The 24,537-nt window shown below is 47.2% G+C and overlaps 1 protein-coding gene across 13 annotated transcripts in view; it reads right to left on the bottom strand.

The window, feature by feature from the left end:
• The window catches only part of CELF4 (CUGBP Elav-like family member 4), a 792,127-nt gene that overhangs the window by 73,520 nt on the left and 694,070 nt on the right, over nucleotides 1-24,537 (bottom strand). For 4 of the 13 annotated variants that reach the window (XM_081929818.1, XM_081929823.1, XM_081929819.1 and 1 more), the window contains exons 4-6: nucleotides 23,715-23,843; nucleotides 20,099-20,178; nucleotides 4,669-4,812 (exon numbers count right to left, since the gene is read on the bottom strand). In XM_081929818.1, coding sequence (XP_081785944.1) covers nucleotides 4,669-4,812; nucleotides 20,099-20,178; nucleotides 23,715-23,843 — 353 coding nt within the window. Of the gene's footprint in view, nucleotides 1-4,662; nucleotides 4,813-20,098; nucleotides 20,179-23,714; nucleotides 23,844-24,537 lie in introns of all 13 variants that reach the window. The other 9 variants (XR_014172705.1, XM_081929824.1, XM_081929813.1 and 6 more) reach the window with 3 other exon arrangements.

Here is a 24,537-nt window from a genome sequence, read left to right as displayed (position 1 = left end):
CTGTAACTTTTTAATTGGCTGCTGTTGCCAGGCAGGGAATAAGCCGCTCCTCTCTCCCACCCACTACAACCACGAATTCCCCACACTTGCTTCTGCATTTTTTTAAAAAATGTCCTTAGATCTGTTTGAAAGGAAAAGTGCTAAAGAAAAAAGCTGGACCTTGCTATGATTTCCTGTATCTCGGCACACATCATGTGGGTGTCAAGGTGGCAGCTTCCTGTTTGATTGTTAATTACCCTTTCTTACTGCATGCCGCGTAAGACACTTTCACATTTTAATTAGCGATTTACTCTTCTTTGTAATTACTGATGGAGTGATTAGAAGCCCTTTTCTATTGCTGCACAATGGCAGACCCCCTCCCCCTTTTCAAGGAGCACACCCGTTCATCTGGTGTCTGTGGAATTTATTCTCTGGATTAGGCAGTGAGCAGGTGATTTTGTAAAGTACACCCGGAACAGGAGCCTGGAAGTGAAATCACGCCGGCCTTTAAGAAACATGGCCTGTGCTCACTTCCCTGTGCGCTTACCTGGGAGTAAGTCACACTGAACTCAACAGCACTTAATTCTGAGTAGAGCAGCTCAGGCTTGCACTGTTGACATGCCAGGGCAAATAATAATAATAATAATAATAATAATAATAATAATAATAATAATAATAATAATATATTTATACGCTGCCCATCTGGATGGGTTTCCCCAGCCACTCTGGGCGGCTTCCAACAAAACACTAAAATACAATAACCTATTAAACATTAAAAGCTTCCCTAAACAGGGCTGCATTCAGATGTCTTCTAAAAGTTTGGTAGTTATTTTTCTCTTTGACATCTGGTGGGAGGGCGTTCTGCAGGGCGGCTGCCTGGTTCCCTGTAACTTGGCTTCTCGCAGAGAGGGAACCGCCAGAAGGCCCTTGGCACTGGACCTCAGTGTCCGGGCAGAACGATGGGGGTGGAGACGTTCCTTCAGGTATACTGGACTGAGGCCGTTTAGGGCTTTAAAGGTCAGCACCAACACTTTGAATTGTGCTCGGAAACATACTGGGAGCCAATGTAGGTCTTTTAGAAGACATCTGAAGGCAACCCTGTTTAGGGAAGCTTTTAATGTTTGATGTATTACGATATTTTAATATTTTGTTGGAAGCCGCCCAGAGTGGCTGGGGAAGCCCAGCCAGATGGGTGGGGTATAAGTAATAAATTTGATTATTATTATTATTATTATTATTATTATTATTATGGTTGGCTCAGCTGCATTTGCTCCTGCTTCCTGTGTGCGGCGGAATCGCAGGACAGGGAAGCCAAATGCAGAAAAGCATTGCAGTGCTTCGAACAGGAGAGGAAGTCCTATAACCCTGGGAACTGGAGAAGAATTATAAACGAGAGATCTGGCCCTTGAGATGTATCTCTGGGAAGATTTATGGCAGGTGAGCCGATTCCTGTAAGGGTCACGGCTTTCTCCTGTAAAACCTCCGCAGCGTGTCTTGATTTGACACGAGGCCATTACAATAAGCATGGCAAGGGGGGCGGGTTGCATCCTTATATCTTCCTGCCCGGGATGAGGGGAAGGTCGACCCCTTATTTATTTATTTTGTCTCCTCCTTTCCTTAGGGACCTAAGACGACAAGAAGTTTCCTGCTGGGTGAGACCAAAGATTTCTTTGCTTCAGCACCTTGAGGGATGGGTGTCGTGGCTTGAGTGCCAGACTAGGACCTGGGAGACCAGGGTTCGAGTTCCCACTCGGCCCTGAAGCTCACTTGGGGGTCAGTCACTACCTCTCAGCCTGACCTACCTCACAGGGTTATTGTTGATGTGGGGCTTAATGAAGAGAACCATCACCTTGAACCATCACCTTGAACTCCTTGGCAGAAAAGGTGGGATATAAAGCCCTAAACAAGCTTGCGTTCCATTTCATTGGCACTAGTACAGGTAATACCTGCCAAAACTAGATCATTTCGTGTGACAGCACTGAGACTTTGGAACTCCCTGCCTATGGATAGCAAGCAGGCGTCTTCAGAGCAGCCTTTCAGCGCCTGCTTAAAACGTTCTTGTTTAGGCAAACCTGCTCAGATGCTTAGAAGGTTGATGTATATTTTAATCTGTTTCGGTATTTTAACTTTTTATGTTTTGAAGTATTGTCGTTTGTTTGTTTTACCTGATTTTCTTCTTTTGGCTTTTTTGTAAATGCTTTGTGGTTTGTTTTTACAATCAAGCGGCATGTAAATGAATTAAATAAATATAAAGGTAAAGGGGACGCTGACTGTTAGGTCCAGTCGCGGATGACTCTGGGGTTGTGGCACTCATCTTGCTTTATTGGCCAAGGGAGCTGGTGTACAGCTTCCGGGTCATGTGGCCAGCATGACTAAGCCGCTTCTGGCGAACCAGACCAGCGCACGGAAACGCCGTTTACCTTCCTGCCCTTTGACGTGCTTTCGAACTGCTGGGTTGGTAGGAGCTGGGACCGAGCAACGGGAGCTCACCCCATCGCGGGGATTTGAACCGCCGACCTTCTGATAAGCAAGCCCTAGGCTCTGTGGTTTAGACTACAGTGCCACCCGCGTCCCAAATAAATATAAAATAAATAGATATCACTTTAAATAGTCACTGCTCCCCCTACCCCAAGAATTCCGGGAGCTGTAGTTTGTGAAGGGTACTTGGAAAGAGACCCCTATTCCCCTCTCACCATTACTATTCCCAGAGTTTCCTGTGAGCAAGGATTGTCCAACCACTCTGGGAATTGCAGCTCTGCAAGCGGACCAGGCATCTCTGAACCACTCTCAGCACCTTGAATGAGCTACAGTTCCCAGGAATCTTTGGGGGAAGCCATGACTGTTTATAGTGGAATCGGAGTGCATAAATGTGGATGTGGCCGACATATTCCTTGGACCCCATACTCCTTGGACCTCATGGCTCATCCTGTACCCCACGGCACATCATAAGGGTCCAACTCTGACCCAAGGCTTAAATGACAACACATCCCCACACCCCGAAAAGTTGGGCGGGGTAACTGCTCTTGGTGCTGTCAAATGTAATAAACTAGCAAAACTAGCTGCCATGGTTTTTGGCGTCACATAGCTTTCAGATGCGTTCTTATTGTGTTTTAGACACAGATTAAAAAGTCCTGCTGCCACTTTACCTGGAAACAAGTATTTGCGGGCAGTTGTCCACCAGGATTTCCCTCCCTTGCAAATATATGTTTTCAGTTATGTGTTTTAATAGATTGTTGGAAGCCGCCCAGTGTGGCTGGGGCCACTCTGGGTGGCATATTATTATTATTATTATTATTATTATTATTATTATTATTATTATTATTATTATTTTATTGTCTTGGCTGAACGGGTCATCTGGGTGGCTTCAGAAATAAAAATCTCCCAGGGTTCTTTCTCAAGTTTCTTGTAAATAGTGTGGTGTAGATTCCTCTCTCTCTCTCTCTTATATTTTTGGGGTGCCAATCACCCCAGTATCTTGAAGGCAGTGGTCCTACATGGATTGAGCAAGGCCTCCGGGACAGCACAAGACTGTATCGCTTCATTCCTTTTCTTTGTGCATGATGTGGTGATGGAGACAGATAATAAAGGACACAGATAACTGGTCTGATTGAGGAACAGACTCCCGGCAGGACTGTGGCCCGTTGATACCGGGCGCCGGGACGTGATCCTGTCACTTAGACAACTCCGAGTCTCCCTGGGGTGCTCAGGGCCACCCGCTCAATGTGTGTGTGTTTGTGTGTCCAATGTCTACAGGGATGTGCGATGTTGCAAAGGCAATGTTCTCCCGCTGTCAACCTGATGCTTAGTAGAAAAGGAACGGGGAAGAGAGCAGCTGAAAAATGCCAAGGAATGTTGGCCTTTGCAAGTGGGCACCCAGAGGGGTAGTGTAGTGTAGTGTAGTGGTTAGAGCATCAGATGAGGAGGCCAAGGTTCAAATCCCCACTCAGCCAGGAAGCTCATTGTGCGACATTGGGCCAATCATCCTCTCTCTCTCTCTCCCTCTCTCTCTCCCTCCCTCCCTCCCTCCCTCCCTCCCTTCCTCTCTGGATTGTGAAGGCAAATGGGAGGATAAATTGTGCCCCCCCTTGAGAAAAGGAGCTCCAGTCCATCAAACTCCATCAGTGGGAGAGGTGGGAAACAGGTCTCATTCCATCAACATTCCCGCATTGCAGAGGGTTGGACTAGATGGCCCTTGGGGTCCCCACATTACTATGTTTCTATGAACTCTGCTGAAACACCAGCTCTGTTAGGCACCTCCTGTGCCCCGAGCTGTTTCTACGCCAGTTGCCCATTATAAGAAAGACCATTTAACAATTGGTGCCTGGGTTTGCTTTTTTCCTCTTCCCTCCCAGTTTCTTCACCCTTGCGTGCCAATTAGGTGAGGCCAAGAGGCAATGACTGGCCCAGTGTTGCCCATGGAGCTTCATGGCTGAGTGGGGATGGGAAACTCCAGGTCCTAGACTGACACTCAAACCACTGCACCACACTGCCTCCCAGGATAAAAAGAGACCGGGATAAGTGTTTGAAGCCCAGCAGTAGCCTCTGCACATTTGTGATACTTGAAGCAGCTCAAAGAGTTCTTCCTTGCCTCGAAAATGCCTGTAACGATGAACTATGACCTTCCTTCCTGCACAAATGCAATTGATGGGCACACACACACACACACACACGAGCTGTGTCTACACTTACTGCCTGGGCGTAGGCGCCGTAGGCTCCAAACTGTATCGCCATGGGGTTGAACATGCCCATCTGCCCGGCCATTTGCTGCATGCGCCTCATCGTGCGCTCCTTGTCTGTGTCCGCAAACTTGACCACCAGGCTCGACGAGGCCCCCTGCAGGAAGGAAGACAAAACATCAAGAAGGTGGGCAAAGATCTCCCCTTGTTGAGCTCAGCTGCGTCTGTTAGAAACCACAGCAGTCCAGGTGCTCTTAACCTAGAGGCTGGACTACTGCAATGCAATCCACGTGCGGCTGCCCTTGGGCCTGATTTGGGAGCTCCAGCTAGCGCAGAATGTGGCACCCAGACAGCTGGTGACTGGGATTGGCCGCCGAGACCACATAGCACCAGTCTTGAAAGACCTACATTGTCTCCCAGTACGTTTCCGAGCACAATTCAAAGTGTTGGTGCTGACCTTTAAAGCCCTAAACGGCCTCGGCCCAGTAGACCTGAAGGAGCATCTCCACCTCCATCGTTCAGCCCGGACGCTGAGGTCCAGCGCCGAGGGCCTTCTGGCGGCTCCCTCATTGCGAGAAGCAAAGCTACAGGGAACCAGACAGAGGGCCTTCTCGGTGGTGGTGCCCACCCTGTGGAACGCCCTCCCAGCAGATGTCAAAGAGATAAACAACCACCTGACATTTAGAAAACATCTGAAGGCAGCCCTGTTCAGAGAGGTTTTTAATGTGTGACATTTTGAGGTATTTGTTGGAAGCTGCCCAGAGTTGCTGGGGAAACCCAGCCAGATGGGTGGGGTTACAAATTAATAATAATAATAATAATAATAATAATAATAATAATAATAATAATAAGATGTGCACCACCACATTCTCCAATGCTGGCGAAGCCAGCGGTGTGTTGCGTCCTCCTCCGCAGAGCATGGGATCACATCGCTTTATCTGCATCCTGTTTTATATGTATTCAACAGCCTCTCCAGATCCACAATAATCAAGCATAAAGAGGTGAGGGATTAACATGCTAAGGAAGCCAATTTTACCCTGTGTGGAGGTTTCACAATAAGAGCCATGTTCCCGGGATTAACAGCACATTCGGGAAGGAAGTGGCTTTCAGTGGTGACGAGTCTCTCTCTCTCTTTCTTGCCCTCCCTTTCTCTCGCTTTGACCTGTCACTCTTCCCCACTCTAATAAATCTATAACCCACTTGAACAATGCAGCAAGGAACAAGGAAGTGAAACAAATGGTTTAGCTAAACAAAGGTAGAGAGAGAGAGAGAGAAGAGAAAGAGGGATACTCTGTTCAAGGATGCAGAGAGAGCGCTAACTGTGAGTTATTATGAAAGCAAAGCTAGGAAAAGGGGGGTGGAGAATCACCTCCAGTCTCTATCAAGGTTTTTGATTCATGTACAGGAACAAGTCTTTTCCTTAATCTCCCTCTTCTCCCCTCCCAGTCTCCAAATCACATGACACAGTATTGATCCTTCCCCAAACAGTGCTCTTAATTACACTTCATTGACAAATGAATATTTTTAATGCATACATTTCCTGGCAATTATCACCAGACCGGTCCTTAATTAGATCTCAAGATTCGCTTAATTAATCCTGGATTGGGAGACTGCTTTGGTAACCGGGATCTAATGATCTCAACCTATTTGCAAAAAAACGTTGGAGGCTGAGACCATTGACTGCAAATCCGGCAGCCAAGGGTTGGGGCAGAAGTGGAGGTGGCGAGTTTCCTCCAGTTCTTTTTCCTGATATGGGCACAGGATGCCCCAAAAATGCCATGGGTGCAAATTGGTGACTAGGTGTACAATGGATTGCCACAGGGAATCGGGAACGTTGAGTTTAAAAAAAGATTAAGAATCCTGTTTTCGCAACTGTTCTATGGTTGCAAATGTATGGCATTCAGTAAAAAAACCCCCTGTATGGATTCATTTAATCAGAGGATGAGGGGCAAATCCAGACTTTGCGAATTCTGATGCAAAGTGACCTGATCTGGGCTACTGTGTAAATGGGAATTTAGTGATCCACCAGGCTTTGCCCTTCTCTGAAGTTTGCCTTGGCTCAAAAAAGGTGTCGAAACACATTTAAAAGGGATATTCCGAGAGAATACATTTAGAAATGTTTATTCTGTGGGAAAATGTGTTCAAAAACCACATATTAATATGTGGGTTTCCACATGGCTCCAAGTTTGCAGAGAATTGAGGAAAGGGGACAGAATGACCGCATGCCCAAGTGTAAGAAAAACAGCCGCTATTTAAGTTACAGATAGGTAGCCGTGATGGTCTGCCATAGTCAAAACAAAAAAAATTCCTTCCAGTAGCACCTTAAAGACCAACTAAGTTAGTTCTTGGTATGAGCTTTCGTGTGCATGCACACTTCTTCAGATACACTGAAACAGAAGTTTCTGCCAATCACCCATTCCCACCACCCTTCTGAGTAATACCCCTCCCCACCTTCTCACTATATAGAAGGGTCTGGAAACTTCTGTTTCAGTGTATCTGAAGAAGTGTGCATGCACACAAAAGCCCATACCAAGAACTAACTTAGTTGGTCTTTAAGGTGCTACTGGAATGATTTTTTTTTTGTTTTAGCCGCTATTTAACTTTGTGTGCTGAAAGATTGCCCACATGCATAAAAAAGAAGAATTTCTTCAAGCAGCACATCATTAAAGTACAGAATAGGCACCCACAAGATGTGATAGTCACGAACTTGGGTTGGCTTTAAGAGAGTTGACAAATCTGTGATGGATAAGGCTATCTGTGGCTAATAGTGATCGTGGCCATGACGTTGGGGGCTGGACTAGATGACCCTTGGGGTCCCTTCCAACTCTATGATTCTGAGATGACTTTGATCCACTATGCCTCTGAATACCAGTAGCTAGGAATCACAGGTAGTTGCTTCACATGGACTCTTGCCTGGCCACTGTGAGAACAGGACACTAGTTTAGATGGACCCAGTGGTGTAGCGTGGGGGGTGCAGGGGGAGCCGGCCACACCGGGCGCAACATCTGGGGGGGGCGCGCTCGTCGCCTCCGGAGTCGCTGAAGAGCCTCGGGCGCAGGCTGTAGCAGAGCCCCATGTCTCGCGGAACCGATGAGCTATGCGCGCGTCCGGGCTGAAGGTGTCCAGCAGGCAGCGGCTCTCAGCGCTCCCCGCGCGTCAGGGCCGCGGAGGGCGCGCCAGGCAGCCCCTCCTCACAGCCCCGCCGCCGCTGCTGCAGCTGCTGGGCCATGTTGCATTTTCCTCGCCTCTCTGCCCTCCTCCTCTGGGCAAGTGGCGTCATTTGGGCGGCAGCGCCAGCGGCAACTCACCTCAGATCACCTGACACGGACCCCCCGCTGCCGCCGTGGCTACCTTACCATAAATACCCCAGCCCAGGCAGCAGCATGAAGAAGCTGGCAGCGGCGGCAGGTGAGGGGCGCAAATTACTGGCCTTGCCCCGGGTGCTGACAACCCATGCTACGTCGCTGGATGGACCTTGGCCCGATTTAGGAACAGGGCTTATTTGAACTCTGCATGTGAGCATAAATCTGCAACCTATAAATATAATGTTTGAAGACTGGGAAAGGTTGTGGAGGAAAGGGGTTAAGTTCACTGCATGCACAGTGTTAAAGGAAAATGTTCTGGAAATGATGTATAGATGGTACTTAACCCCTGTAAAATTAGCAAGGATTTACCATAAGGCTGATAACCTATGTTGGAAATGTAAAGAAAAAGAAGGTACTTTTTATCATATGTGGTGGACCTGCCCCAAGGTGAAAGACTTCTGGGAAAAGATATACAATGAATGGAAAAAAATGTTGAAATATACATTTATTAAGAAACCAGAAGCCTTTCTACTTGGAATAATAGCTCTGGAATTGCCCCCCAAAGATTTGAGATTGTTTTTGTATGCCACAACAGCTGCTAGAATTTTGCTGTCCAAAAATTGGAAATTGCAAGAAGTACCAACAGTGGAGGAATGGCAGATGAAGATGATGGAATTTTCAGAGCTAGCCGACCTGACCGGAAAAGTCCGTGACCAGAGGGAGGAGGAACACCAAGAGCAGTGGAAGAAATTCAAAGACTATTTAGCTAAATATCTTAATATAATCAGAATTACTTGCGAGCACCAAATAGGCCTAGGATTTGAAAATGTGATATGTAAAATACTATGTTAAAGTTAAAAACGAAAAGAAAGTAAGATGTTAATTGACCAAGTAAATTTTATGAGGAAATAGTTTTGGAAAACTGTTACAATGATTTACAGTGGTACCTCAGGTTAAGTACTTAATTCGTTCCGGAGGTCTGTACTTAACCTGAAACTGTTCTTAACCTGAAGCACCACTTTAGCTAATGGGGCCTCCTGCTGCCGCCACACCGCCGGAGCACGATTTCTGTTCTCATCCTGAAGCAAAGTTCTTAACCCAAGGTACTATTTCTGGGTTAGCAGAGTCTGTAACCTGAAGCGTATGTACCCTGAAGCGTATGTAACCTGAGGTACCACTGTATATGGAAACTCAGCCAGGGGGGTTTGAGGAAGTTACCTAACAATGTTAACAAAAGTGGAATTATTATAATTATAATAAATGTTTGTTTGTTTGTTTTTTCTTTTCCCTATCTGCTTGTTATAAACTTGGAAAATTAATAAAAAAAGTTGGGGGGGGGGCGGAATCTTTTGCATTGACTCCAAGCAACTGAGGTCCCTGAATGGGGATGAAGTCTCCCTTTTCAGTCTCTGCTTTTGTAACAGACCAGTTAAACGCAGAGCTTATCAAAACCCGATTGCTCTCCGCCTGGCAGGGCCGGTTAATGTAGCTCCCTCGGCTGTCTCCCAGCGGCTGGTAATGGATCGCTCCCCTCCGCCGTCCAACCTCAGCATCCTCAAGCTCGGGACCAGGAGGGGAGGATAAAAATGGAGTCACAATTGCTCCGCGCCGTCCTCACTTTGTAATCCCTAATGAGAGACCTCGGTGGGGAAAAACTAATTTCCCAGCCTGTCTGGAGGTGTGAAATAAAGTTCTTCTTGAAAATGAGAGCTTGACAGGTCAGTGGCAAAATTTCATATTCACAGCAAAATAAAATATCCATCCATTGATATTTCATTAAAAGCCATGAAAACAAATCTGGGCCCCCCCTCTCCCGCTCTCTGCCCTATTTCCATCCCCCCCTCCCTCTGCGCCTGAATGCAATACAAGCCGAGCATAAACTGCACAGAGACAGCAGTTAAATCTTGTTCTCTTTAGGTGAACAATAGCGGTGAAAAGGCCCCACCCGACACTTGCCGGAGCGATTGCTTTGCAAAGTTAAGAGGCTGTATATTGCAAAATAAATAGGCCCCAAAGGGTTAAAAAACCAGTAGGTCCGGCAGATTTTTGTCTCCGGTTCCTGTCAAGGAACTCGCAGGGGCCTCGGGCATCTCTGACTTACGGTTATTTGCATAAATGTAGCTGGCTGTTTCTCTCTCCCTAGGTATAGCATTTCACATTTCTCGGTGCAGAATTCCATTCGGTTTGTCATCCACCCTGGCTCTCCAGAGGGCTGGAATCAGCCCAAATTTACAGGTTACTGTCTCAATGCTGAGAAGCCTGTGGCCCTCCATATATCGTTGAACTTTGCCTGCCAAAGGTCCCGGATTCAATGGGAGAGAGAGCACCGTGCAGTGGTTATAGCATTGGACTAGGACCTGGAAGGATGGTACGCGGTGGCGCTGTGGATTAAACCACAGAGTCATGACCGACTCTGGGGTTGTGGCGCTCATCTCGCTTTATTGGCCAAAGGAGCCGGCGTACAGCTTCCGGGTCATGTGGCCAGCATGACTAAGCTGCTTCTGGCGAACCAGAGCAGCACACGGAAAAGCCGTTTACCTTCCTGCCGGAGTGGTACCTATTTATCTACTTGCACTTTGGCGTGCTTTCGAACTGCTAGGTGGGCAGGAGCAGGGACTGAGCAACGGGAGCTCACCCCGTTGCAGGGATTTGAACCGCCGACCTTCTGATTGGCAAGTCCTAGGCTCTGTGGTTTAACCCACAGTGCCACCCGTGTGTGTGTGCAAATGGGCTCTTGAAATTTCCCACCCTATTTGTGGGCAAATAAACTGCAGGGGTGATGGAGGAGGAAATAAGACCATTCACTAAATTCCTGAAGGGAGAGGAAATATATTCCTACTTTCCTAAGATGTTGTTGTTGTTGCCACTTCTAGTAGGAACATGAGCCAACAGAGGTGGCAGCTGCATTGGTGGCAACCAGTTTTTGCCCTGCAGTATGTCCCAAACTTTGGTGGAGGGGATAAATGATTTTGGTGGCTTCCATAAAAAAAAATAATATGGGGCGGGTATTCGGAGAAAATGCTGCAAAGCAGTCTTTTCTCTGCAGGCCTAAGGAAGGGAAAGAAGGTGGGGGAGAGAGAAGATCTTTCCCAATTAAAATCGGGCTCAACTTCTCCTCAAGTTAAAAAATTCAGTCGTCTCTGGCAGAAAGTAATTACTGTGGCTCACAGTGACAACCAGTAAGGGATGGAGACTGGGGAGGAGACTTAAATCAAGCACTCTGCAAATAAATTATAACTCAGGAAGCCCCTCTGAGCGCCTCTCGCTATTTCAATATTCCCCGAAGAGCCCCATAACCAAGGAGGATGAGTTCGCCACAGGCTGTGTCACTCCGGCTCCTGGATGGATGTGCCCTGCCCCTCGCTCTGTCTTTGTCACTCTGCACTCTTTAACCAGGGGAGAAGCTGGCTCCAAGGACTGCTAATCTCACCTTAGAAAATGCTGTATTTCTGGATCAGCCTTTGGGCAAGACTCTGCTGTTGGATCCCAACCCCTGCCCCCACCGCCATAGTCATCTGCAGAAATGCAGCCCAGATTTTATTTATTTTGCCTCGTTTTTAATTGAACGGACGAGTGCATTTTAGCTGAAAATAAAGTTTCTGGAGGAGACTCTTGAGAGTCCCATGGACTGAAAGAAGATCAAACCTATCCATTCTGAAGGAAATCAGCCCTGAGTGCTCACTGGAAGGACAGATCCTGAAGCTGAGGCTCCAGTACTTTGGCCACTTCATGAGAAGAGAAGACTCCCTGGAAAAGACCCTGATGTTGGGAAAGATGGAGGGCACAAGGAGAAGGGGATGACAGAGGACGAGATGGTGGGACGGTGTTCTCGAAGCTACCAGCATGAGTTTGACCAAACTGCAGGAGGCAATGGAAGACAGGAGTGCCTGGCGTGCTCTGGTCCATGGGGTCACGAAGAGTCGGACATGACTAAATGACTCAACAACAACAACAACAACAACAACAACAAAGTTTTGCCAAGTATCAAAGGGAACCTGCTTTCAACTGAGTCGGAGCATCAGTCCATCTCTGTGCTGTCTACATCAGAGACAGCGAACTTGTGGCTCTCCAGATGTTCAGATGCATCTCACTTCATCCCCGATCCCTGGCCATGTCGGCTGGGGCTGAGGGAAGTTGAAGTCCAACAGGTTCCTCGTTCCTGAACTAGACCATCACTTGCCTTTTGCTGCCCCTAGCTACCTATTTCCCTCTTGACTTCCTTTAGTAGTAGAAGAAGAAGAGTTTGGATTTGATATCCCGCCTTTCACTCCCTTTAAGGAGTCTCAAAGCGGCTAACATTCTCCTTTCCCTTCCTCCCCCACAACAAACACTCTGTGACGTGAGTGGGGCTGAGAGACTTCAAAGAAGTGTGACTAGCCCAAGGTCACCCAGCAGCTGCATGTGGAGGAGTGGAGACGCGAACCCGGTTCCCCAGATTACGAGACTACCACTCTTAACTACACCACACTGGCTCTCTTAGTGGAACCTTTGGGTCTCCAGATGTTCAACTGCACCTCCCATCATCCCTGATCACTGGCTGTGCTGCCTGCAGCTGTCAAGGAGCTCAAAGGAATGCACACGGCAGATAGTTGACTCTTTATGGTCAAAGATAGCATTTACATCTCTGCATATCTATGCACACCAATCTAGTGTCTAGGCAGCTATTCCCAGCTCCACACTCTATGCAGCAGTTGCAGGAACAGGGGATCACTTCTCCTCCACCAGTTTATGTACCTTCCCTAAGAGGCTGCACACATTCAGCCAAAGACTATGCCTGCACAAAAGCTTCCTCTGCTCATCCCTCTTCAGTCCCCTCCTGGTTCTGGGAGACAGTGGTAGAGAGAGGATGGGAAAGCTGCTGGCTCTTCACCTGCCTGACCTGCCTCTTCTTCTGACCCATTCTGCGCTCCACCCTCCAGCTTTGAAGCTTCCCCTGCTTCTGCCTCCAGAAGGCAGGGGAGGAGTCAGACTCAAAAATTGAACTCAGTGAACAAGGGACCAACTCTGCAGATGAGAGCTGGCTGACAGAGTCGAGAAAGGGCAATTCGATCCCGGAGAAGACTCTGTTAGCTCTCAAGAAGAGGAAGAGTTGGAAGGCAGCCAGAGTGTTGCTAGGCAATCAGCAGATAAGCAGAGGCCTGAGACTGTGCCAAATGGAAGTGGGAAGGTCAGAGGCCAGCCTCTCAGTCCCCGTTCTAGGAGACTGGATAAGATCAGGGGGCAATGGAAGGGCAAGAGAGGAAGGGCGGGAGTTTGGTGTCCTTCCTGCTATGGGAGGGGCGAAGATTCAGACTGACCAACTATTGTCAATGCGAGCAGTCGAGAAGCTGTGCTCTGGATGTGGGCTTTTTTGCAAACAAATGTACATAAAACTGCTGGTGATTATAAGTGATCACAGCAGCATCACACCTGGGCAATTGCCTCTTGTGACTATTGATGGCAGCACATTGTACAAGACGGCCAGGACACCTGCTTCTGAGGTTAAGGACAAGATCCCTCCCACCCCTGGTTCCATTTCACAGAAGCCAGCCAGAGAGGCAGTTGACTATTTCTTCAAAGCTGGTGTTGGAGCCTCCTCTTCTGCCACACCTGCGGTCGCCAGGTCACTTTGGGGCTGGCCATGTCTCTCCCACAGCTTCTGCCACTCCCTGCCTCCTGGCATGTGCTGCCTGAGGCAGCTGTCTCACTCCACCTAACGGTAGGGCCATCCTGGGTCTAAATCTGAGCAGTATCACCCAGAGGCTGGAGTGCGTGGCATCTTCTCATTCCCTGTGCCTTCCTAGCCCTTTCCTCCTCGCCAGGTATTGCTAATTTAGCTCCCTTTCTCCCCACAGGCCAATAAAGGGCCGTTAGAGCACCAATTAGCTCCTTTTGTCTTCCGTGAGGCAGGGAGACCTGCCATTGGCTATCTCCCACTTATCCCATTTGGGCGTAATGGATTCTGCAGTGGCAGAAGACTTTGAAGGGGAACAGAGAGAGAGAGAGACGCAGAAGGAAAGAGAGAGAGAGAGAGAGGGAGAGGGAGAGAGAGAGAAAAGATGCCTGTGAAGTCCCCCTGGGCCTCTTAGCTGCCCTGCCAGATGCCTGAACTGTTTCCGAGATGTGACTAGAGAAGGAAAGTAGATCGGATGAGGTCTTTATGCCCCAAAAGGCCATCTTCAGAGCCGCGATGATTCATACCCCCTGTCAAGAGGCCGGGCTGACTAGCTTTCTATTCCGGGGCTTAGGAACATCTGATTTATTAGTTCATTTATGGAACAATAGGGAGGGCGTGCGGAGCGGGGAGTGGGGTGAGGGGAGAGGAAGTTGTCCTGCAGATTAGCAAAACTACTCACGGACATGCATACACACCACCATGCGCTCACAAGAGGCATTATTATGATGTGAGGTGCTAACTAGCTGTCTGGCCAGCGGGGAATGCAATGAGATATTAGTGGGGGCTATGAGAAGGAAGGGCCACTGAGTGGAATGTCTTATTCTGAGTCCAGAAAGTGGAAGAAAGAAGAGGAAAACTTGTTTTTGCAGAATGCACTGTTGACTTGTGGAATTTGCTGTCGCAGGAGGTGGTGATGGCCATAGGCTAGGCAGCTTTCAAAGGGGAACTGGGGAAGAGGGGGGAAGACTGTTCTGGTCACCTCACGCTCACATGGTAGAGCTGGAAAAGTTCAGAAAAGGACCGCTGAAATGATCAAGGCGATGGAGTGACTCCTGCTTTCGAAAATGTTGCAGCGTTTGGGACTTTTTAATTTAGAGAGGAGCCAAGGAACAGGGGACATGACAGATGTGCATAAAATTTTGCATGACACTGATGAAGTGGACACAGAACGTTTTTCCCTCTGCCTCTCTGAACTCATGGATATCCAATGAAATTGAATGTTGGAAGACTCAGGGCAGAAAAAAGGAAGGATTTCTTCTGGGTCTGGAAAGCAAGCCTAAGAGGAATGGTTGAGGGAGCTGCGTATGTTTAGCCTGAGAGGAGATTATAGCCATCATCAGATAGCTAAAGGGCTGGCTCCTGGAAGATGGAGCAGGACAGTGGCGTAGCGTGGGGGGGCGTAGGGGGGGCCGGCCGCACCGGGTGCAACATCTGGAGGTTAGGGTAAGGGGGCACAAATCCACGGGTTAGGGGGTGCAAATCCACGGGTTAGGGGGCGCAAATTACTTGCCTTGCCCCGGGTGCTGACAACCCACGCTACGCCACTGGAGCAGGATGGGTCTTTGGCCTGATCCAGCAAGACATTTCTTAAGTTCTTAGAGTGAGGCGACAGCAGCCCCCCTCCCTCCCCAGGAGCGCAACCATTCCATCTGAAACCAGTCCCTTCTGGTGAGGAGCTGAGGCTGCTCTGTTCCTGTTAATTTTCGCGGCGCAGCTGTCAGCGGGTCTGTAAATAGTACTCCGCAAAGCCAACACTTTTTCCCATCCACACATCAACTGTTCAATTAACAGAAGAAGGATATATAAAGTGTGCCACAGCCTTTGATGCTTCCCAGCAATTTATGAAAGTGTACACAAATCTAATTACAAGCCCCACTGCTTCCCATTTACATGGTGCCTCTCGGGTTTGGAGCGGTTTATATCAAAATAATTGTTAAAAAATATATCAGTGCTGATCTACGACACCCGTGGCCCTGACACTGCCAAGGACCATTGTGATCCTCCTTGTCAGGCAGTTTTTTCTGCCAACTTAGCGGTTTGGCTCCACGGTGCATATACAATGCGTGGCGCTCTCCCTGCTCCCCCTTTTGCAGGATACAACTTAATCGAGATCGCATAGGCTGCTTTCCCATAGCCAGATTCACTATCCTGCTGCTCTCCAGAGGTTCTTTGACTACAACTCCCATCATGCCCAGCCAGCGCTGGCAGGGGATGATGGGAATTGTAGTCCAAAACTTCTGGAGAGTTACAGGTTGGCAACAACTCTCCCAGAGTGGTGCTTCCATCTTTGGATGCTTGTGTCTGCGAGCCAAATATCACTTCTGTGGCTAGTCCCCCCCCCTTTTAAGGGATGGGCAAATCTTGTCAATTTCTCTCTCTTTCTCATTTTTCCACTCTCCACATTTTTTGCAGCCTCCTGTTATAAACAGTTTTGCATGCCGTTTTTGGCTACTATGCATAGTTCACCAATCAAATCCCCTTAATATAAGGTGCATATGCATGCTATTTTCACTAATACATGCATTTTAGACACCCCCCCCCCCCCAGCTATGTATTTTTGTACCTATTACCTGGCTGGAGAGCTGCATCACAAAATTCAGAGAAGTGTGAATTTTGAAGGGTGGCTGTGTTTCACTTTGTGTTTTGTAGGTATTATTATTATTATTATTATTATTATTATTATTATTATTATTAATTCAGTTTATACACCACCCTATACCCGGAGGTCTCAGGGCAGTTAACATACAAGACCACAACATATAAAATCAACATATAATAACCCAATACCTCCCCCCCCCAAAAAAAGAGCCACATTCTAAAAGGGTGTAGGTATTCTCAGTTTGCATGTTAGGTTGTTTCTCATTAAAATGCAAACAAAGTTGAATTTCTCCCCCAGAAACATCACCCTCTGACCCAGAAACCTTTTTTAATCTGCTGGGCCACAGGAGGGAGCAGTCATGAAGGAACCAGGGAAGGCACAAAAGCAAGAAATGTAGATAACCAAAATTGATAAGAGTCGTGCATCCCTAGGCTTAACCCACATACCTCCTTCTTCAAAAACAATTGACTAATGGTCCTTTCCTTGTTCATCACTTAGGGATGAATCCTGTGGCATGTACATGTGTGTGTGTAAAACCAAGGGTGGTTCATGCACATTACCCTACACCTTGCCAGGATCATGCTGGAAGAGCATTACTGGGGGCAGAGGAGCATGCCAATAATAATCTTGTACACTGAAAAATGCCAGGGAGATTAGCCTATCCTGAGCCTTCTCCCCAACACACATGTTTTCTTCATGGCATCATAGGATTGCAGAGTTGGAAGAATCCACTAGGGTCATTTAATCCACCCTCCTGAAGGGCAGGAAACTTTTTGGCCAATGTGGGACTCAAATCCATGACCTTGAGAATGAGAGTCTCACACTCTACCGACTGCGCTATGTCGTTTACTGCAAGGATTATCCCCCACCGAACTCTCATGGAGAAGTATACCTCTGCAGGGGAATCACAACTGGGGAGAGTGCTCATGAACTCAAGTCTTGCTCGATGGATTGCCATGGGAACCTGGGTGGCCGCCATGAGAATAGGATTCTGAACTCAGTGGGTCCCCATTGGCTTGATCCATCAGGGATCCTCTTATGTCCATCTCTAGTCCAGAACTATCTGCTGAAGCATATTTAATAGGGACAGAGGTTCCCCCAAAAGTTGGTCAAACTGTTTATGTATTGTACTACCGCAGCCAGAATTCTGTACGCACTGAAATGGAAAGAAGAAGTTCCAATGAAAGAGAAGTGGACTTGGATATTATTGGACTACGTGGAGGTGGCGAAACTGATAGCAAAAGTAAGAGACCGAAAAGAAGAAATGCCTGCAGAAGAATGAAGAACCCTTTTTGGATTATCTGAGAAAACATGAAATGAAATCACAGGCAGAACTTGAAATAGAAGCAAAGGAATGAGAATGATAAAGGAATGTGATTTAGGGCATATGTTTTAGTGAAATGTTACATTTATGGCAGCAGATGAGTGATTTGAATAGAAACATCATGGAAGTAAGGGTGGGAAGTCAAAATCTTAAGGGAATACCGTATTGGAATTGACTTCAGTTGGTTAAATTGTTTGAAAACTCATTGAAAAATTATGAAAACAACAACAGAGAACTTCCACTGGCAGCACAAGGTCTTTTCCACCCAGCTCTGCTCCTTGAGTTGCCAGAGGTTGAACCTGTGACTTTTGGATACCCATTGCCTCTCGGCGACGGGTCCTTTGATGGAACTCAGCACGATGATTCTGACATTATTGACCTACAGGGGGACTACAGGAAACATGGCGGGTGCAAGGCAGCCTGGCTTCCAGGGGAGGAGGAAAGAGAAATGAAACTTTCATCAAAGAAAGTTGCCTTTTTGGAAACCATTAGGTAGCATATGCTGTGTGAACAGGGAGCCACAGTGCAGCAATAATCCTGACAGCTGTGGAGGAGCAGGAGCTTGCCTCAGGAGCAAACGGCTCGAGACCTGACAGGAATGATGATGCATGCCCCTGTTGGCGGAACATGAGTATGGGGAGAGCAAGGCTGAAATTGGCTGAACTGAATTGGAAGAGGAGGAAGAAGAAGAGTTTGGATTTGATATCCTGCCTTTCACTCCCCTTCAGGAGTCTCAAAGCAGCTTTCTCCTTTCCCTTCCTCCCCCACAACAAACACTCTGTGAGGTGAGTGGGGCTGAGAGACTTCAGAGAAGTGTGACTAGCCCAAGGTCACCCAGCAGTTGCATGTGGAGGAGCGGAGACGCGAACCCGGTTCCCCAGATTACGAGACTACCGCTCTTAACCACTACACCACACTGGCTCCTCTCTCTTTTACAGAATGAAGGTCCAACAGAACTGGATTGGATCCAGCACATAGAACTATGGAACTTACTCCTGTTTACTCGCTTTGTGGTGTTACCCTCTGCATGAAAATTGGGGGCAAGGTGGTTCTGTGGAATCAATGGGTGACAGAGCTGCTGTCTTCGCTAAACCAGTTGGCGAGTCCAGATGACAATGTTTCCCCCCCTCTTTTGGGGGGGACAGGGGGAATCAGTTCAGCCTGCCCCCTTTGGCAGAGTGGCAGCATTTGCAACGTCTAAGCCTCTTAGTTTCTGTTTATGACCTGGCAGCTGATCAAGGCAGCTGATCAAGGCCTCTGAAACACCAGGTTTATTAGAAGACTGGATCACCTTGATCCATAACCCACAATCTATCCTTGTAAGAGCCTACTGTGTTAAGCGAAATCTGATGTGAATAGCTAACAGAGCTAGACTGCCTCCCACACTTGAAACCATGGCAAACAGTGTTGGCGTGTCTAAGGTTTCGCTCATTGTATTTGGAACATATTGGGACTTCTCATTGCCAGTGTGGTGTAGTGGTTAAGAGCGGTAGACTCGTAATCTGGTGAACCGGGTTAGCTTCCCTGCTCCTCCACATGCAGCTGCTGGGTGACCTTGGGCTAGTCACACTTCTCTGAAGTCTCTCAGCCCCACTCACCTCACAGAGTGTTTGTTGTGGGGGAGGAAGGGAAAGGAGAATGTTAGCCGCTTTGAGACTCCCTCGGGTAGTGATAAAGCGGGATATCAAATCCAAACTCTTTGTCAAAAATGTCTTGCACCCATAGACACCTGCTCACACTGTGGTACCCTACCGCAGGGCTGAAGCATATGATCTGGTCATGCCCTCCAATGGCGCCATTTGGGATGTGACTCATTGTCTGTGATAATTTGGTCTTGAAAGCACATGCTATACTCAGTTCTCTTCCAACAGTGTGAGCTTTGATGGAGGGGTAACATAACTGGATTTTTCTCATCATTAACTCACCCCTTTGTTTAGAGAAGCTTTTAATGTTTAACAGACCACTGTATTTTAATACTTTGTTGGAAACTGCCCAGGGTGGCTGGGGAGACCCAGCCAGATGGGCGGGGTATAAATAATAAATAATAAATGATGATGATGATATCCATGACCTGTCAAATGTGGGAGAACTGCTATTGCAATTATCTTATTATTATGTTGTGCTGTATTATTTTGCTGTGCCTTTACTATTATCCCCCATAAATTATGTTCTTAAGGTTGTACACAACTCTGAATTCTTTGAATAAAAGGTGGTGGTGTGTGTGTATCTCATCTCAGTTGGTTAGCTGATAATGCCAAGGTTGCAGGTTTGATTCCCGTATGGGACAGATGTATATTCCTGCATTGCAGGGGGTTTGGACAAGATGATCCTCAGCGTTCCCTTCCAGCAATACAACTCTATGTTTCTATGATTCTAGAAAGTCTGGTGTTACAACCCAGGAATGTACATCTTGCTCAATCGCTCATTGGTCGGAAGACTTGGCTACTTTTGCAGTATACGAAAAACTGCCTTCAGTAGGCAGCTCCAACGGACTGACTACTCAAGCATTTTGGATCCATGACCTGGAATTATTTGCCCAACAAAGAGACTAGTCCTCACCGGCATTGTCTGGCTTCCGTGCAAGGCATTGATGGCGGCCTGTGCTTCCGCATGTGAGGAATATTTCACAAATGCGCACCCTGTAGGGAAAAATGAGGAAAAAGATATAAGAAGGTGGAACGCATGGAATGGTTGGATTAGATGATTATTCACATCCCTTCCAAGTCTACAGTTCTATGATTCTATCAATGGAAAGACCCACATCTCAGTGTAACCTGAATCCTTTTCCCAGGTAACTCCCTTGGTTCTTCACCTTAGTCCAGCATCTGGCAATGTGTGGTCTTACCTGACCCCCATGAGTCACAACTTTCACATTTTGCAAAAAGTCATTTTCTAGCCCTCATAGTTACAGAGACAGAAACATGGTGGTTGAGGATTAGAAAGTAAGAGGGTTTTTATGGAGCCGCATTAAGTTATTTTCCAGCAATCACTGTTCTATACATTGACTTTGTTCAAGAGGGAATGCTGATTTTTCAGAATGCGGACACTGTTATTTAAGAATAAATCAGTGTTTATGATTCCTTTGCTAGTCCCTCAGAAGGAGGGGAAGAACATTTTAAATCGAAACAGCTTGTAATGCTACAAGCTGAATCAAAACAAATTTGATGCCATAAAGTCTCCTTTACACATGCTGTTACTGAGTGTTATTCAGATATTCTCTAAATATGTGAACATTTGTCAAATATTGGATCTCTCTGCTCGATACCCAGTGCTGTTGGGTTAGCTGACATGCAATGGTGTCTGTCAAGTGACATGCAATGGTGGCTGATGTGCACTGATGTACCTGTCAAAGCGGCTTTCACACTTTCCTACATTCAGGGAAACTCGCTCACACAGAGTGAGCCTCAAAGTACCTTAAAAGTACCCCTGACAGTTAAGTCCAGTCGCAGACGACTCTGGGGTTGCAGCACTCATCTCGCTTTATTGGCTGAGGGAGCTGGTGTTTGTCCGCAGACAGATTTTCTGGGTCATGTGGCCAGCATGACTAAGCCGCTTCTGGTGAACCAGAGCAGCGCACGGAAACGCCGTTTACCTTCCCACTGGAGCGGTACCTATTTATCTACTTGCACTGGCGTGCTTTCGAACTGCTAGGTTGGCAGGAGCAGGGACTGAGCAACGGGAGCTCACCGCGTCGTGGGGATTTGAACCACCGACCTTCCGATCGGCAGAGCTCTAAAACAGAGACTATAACCACTGGTGAGCATCATTCATAGTTACTGAGTCCCTGTTTCTCAGTTCTTTGCCTGGGATGTGTAGTTTTCACTTTTACATCTTATTTCTCAGGGTTTTGTGGGGAAAGCTCAAGAGATCTGACTTAATGCAACTATTCTATCTAGCTGCAGGTGGTTGGACTAGATGACCTTTGGGTCCCTTCCAACTCTGCAAATTTTAGGATTCTCTAATATTTTCATGGTTGGCAAGGCTTCTCTCCTCTGCCTGACAGAATTGATGTCTGTGAACACTGTCACCTCTCAAAACAGCTGCTGACATATGAACTCCCTCAGTAAGACTGGAATAATCTTTCGGGTTCTTGCACATGATGATATAATACAAGAGGATCAATATTTAATGCTGAGAGAAGGAAAGGGTCCCTATCCAAACTGAAAGAGCCGACAGATACCGGCTAGGGGAAAGGAACGAACTTCAGATTACATGTTAAATTAGTTTGCAAACTCTACAAATGACAAGGAGGGACGTGGGTGGCGCTGTGGGTAAAACCTCAGTGCCTAGGACTTGCCGATCGTATGTTCGGCGGTTCGAATCCCCGCGGCGGGGTGAGCTCCCATCGTTCGGTCCCAGCTCCTGCCCACCTAGCAGTTCGAAAGCACCCTTAAGTGCAAGTAGATAAATAGGTACCGCTTTATAGCGGGAAGGTAAACGGCGTTTCAGTGCGCTGCGCTGGTGCTGGCTCGCCAGAGCAGCTTCGTCACGCTGGCCACGTGACCCGGAAGTGTCTTCGGACAGCGCTGGCTCCCGGCCTCTTAAGCGAGATTAGCACGCAATCCCAGAGTCGGTCACGACTGGCCCGTACGGGCAGGGGTACCTTTACCTTTACCTTACAAATGACAAAATGTCAGTGGTTGAACCAGATATTTGCAGGTTTGTTTGTTTTTTAATACCCACCTGAAAATATATAAATTGCAGGTGGGGAGAATTGTTCGATGAATGGTAATCAAAACACTCCCTCCCTCCTTCCAATCCACTTGGTGCAATAAAGGCACCCCCCCCACACACTTATGTGAAATTACATAAACTGGGGAGCACCCAACTTTAAAAGGGGGGGGAGAGACTCACCCTGGAAATTTCCAATATCAGGGATAGATATAAGATATATGTTCAAAAATACAGTAAAGGTTTGCTGTCTATGCTAGCATTCGATTGACGTTGGAGAGAGACTGAGTTGAGAAATAAGACCAAGGGTACATATTGATATAGGAATGTATTAGATAATATGTAAAGAAATATACAATAATAAGAGTACATTCATTTGAAGACGCAACAAAGGGAACTTGGCTGGTTTTGAATAAACATTCACAAACTTTTTATGGTTAATTATCAGCTAAATAGTTTGAGGATCGATACAACTGTGTAACATGCAGAAAAGAGCATTTTTAGAGAAACCAAAGACTGGAACTGAGGGAAGTCGAGGTGTGGGGGTGGGTGAGTTCTGTGGGGGGAGGCAGGGGGAAGGAGGAAAAATGGGGGGAGGGAATAAGGATGATATGTTTCTGGATAATATGTTTTGTTTTAATTTTGAATAAAAAAGTAATTTAAAAAAATAACCTAAGGAAGACCACAGGTGAGTCTGTTGCTCCATGCAGCTCAGAACTCTCCAAGGATTTGGGCAGGGGTGTCTATTCCAGCCCTACCTAGAGATGGTGAGGACTGAACCTCGGGGCCTTCTACATGCCAAGCAGGCACTGTGCTGGTGAGCTGCAGTCCTTGCCTGTATCATGACGTTGCAGCTTTTATTAGTTTTGCATTCCATCTCGTGGGCTCTGGTGGGGAAGGGCGCTTCCACAACATGAAATGAACCTGCCCACCTCACAATGAAGAGGCTTGCTCGTTCGACGGCTCTTCACCTGAGCAGGAGTCATTTCAGGTGGTACAGTTGGGGCCGGCTCCTTCCTCCGCCTCACTTACCATATTGTTTGCTCCATAAGACGCACCTTTATCCTCCTAAAAAGTAAGGGGAAATGTCTGTGCGTCTTATGGAGCGAATGTGGTCCATTGCTGGCTCCCTTTCCGGCCCCGGTCCCTTGCCCAGGCCTCCATTGTTGAATGTTCTGCAGATGGAGGCTGTTTGTTTCCCTAGCGACATGTGACTGGCTGATTAGATTATGAGTCTGGAAACTGTAGAAACGGCTCCCTTTCCTTTCCTAAAGAAGCTGCAGAACTGTGAGTTGAAGCCCATAAAAACAGGATTTTTTTCCTTTGCAAAGTAAGCTCAACAACTTTGAGCTGATCCTCAAAAAACTGGGGCTTTTCCCCTTTGCAAAAGAAGCTGCACAACTGTGAGCTGATCCCCCAAAACTGGGGCTTTCCCCCTTTCCTCCTCTAAAAACTAGGTGCATCTTATGGTCAGGTGCATCTTATGGAGCGAAAAATACAGTACCTTTGCTGTTGCCATCTGGTCCCCGAAGGATCGTGCACTCCTCGATATTGCCAAATGCCTCGAATAGCCGGCGCACGTCGTCTTCTGATTGCTGTTTGTTGAGCATACCCACAAAGAGTTTTCTGTCTTCTGGAACAAAATTAAGAGATGCTTACCATATTTCGGAAGGGATTAGAAAGCAGATAAACCTTGAGAAGGGCAAAGGAATCGAGGGCAGATTTGGAACAAATAGTGCCCAAGTGGATCTCTTATATAGCAGGATGGGCAGCTGTTGGTTAGTGGAATAGACTAGGATCTGACCCCTCCTAACAGCTTCTCCAAATGTATTCAAGGTGTGGCAAATATATTGCCCAGAATTTCACTTGTAAGGAAGACCATTTTCAAAAGACATCTGAGGCCAGGCAGAAGACTGGCTGCACTGCAGTGGGGGACAAATCCCTCTTGAAACGACCATGCTGTAAGTTCTGGACTCCCTCCATGCAGACTGAAGGTGTAAATAGGCAAATAAACCATATTTCTTAAAACTATGCCGGTCTCTGCCATGTTTCAATTCTCCAAAGGACCACAGACTCTGCGCTCTTTCTACCACTCAGCAGAGAGGACAGGTACCCAACCTTTGAAGCAATATTTATTTATTTGCATTTCCTGATTTTGCAGTTTCTAAAAATACGTATAATGATCCACAAACACCCACACCCCAATAACATTCCATGCATACACAATGCAAATGATTCAGTCAAACACCAAGTAAGTTTGTAAATAGTTTAGAACTGATTACATCTGTGAGCTGTCTCCTACTCTCTATCTTAACAGGTTGTCCCAG

This window comes from Podarcis melisellensis (genome assembly GCF_964234715.1).
Source record: "Podarcis melisellensis genome assembly, chromosome: 11".
NCBI lineage: Eukaryota > Metazoa > Chordata > Lepidosauria > Squamata > Lacertidae > Podarcis > Podarcis melisellensis.
This window is presented reverse-complemented; position numbering and strand designations above follow the sequence as displayed.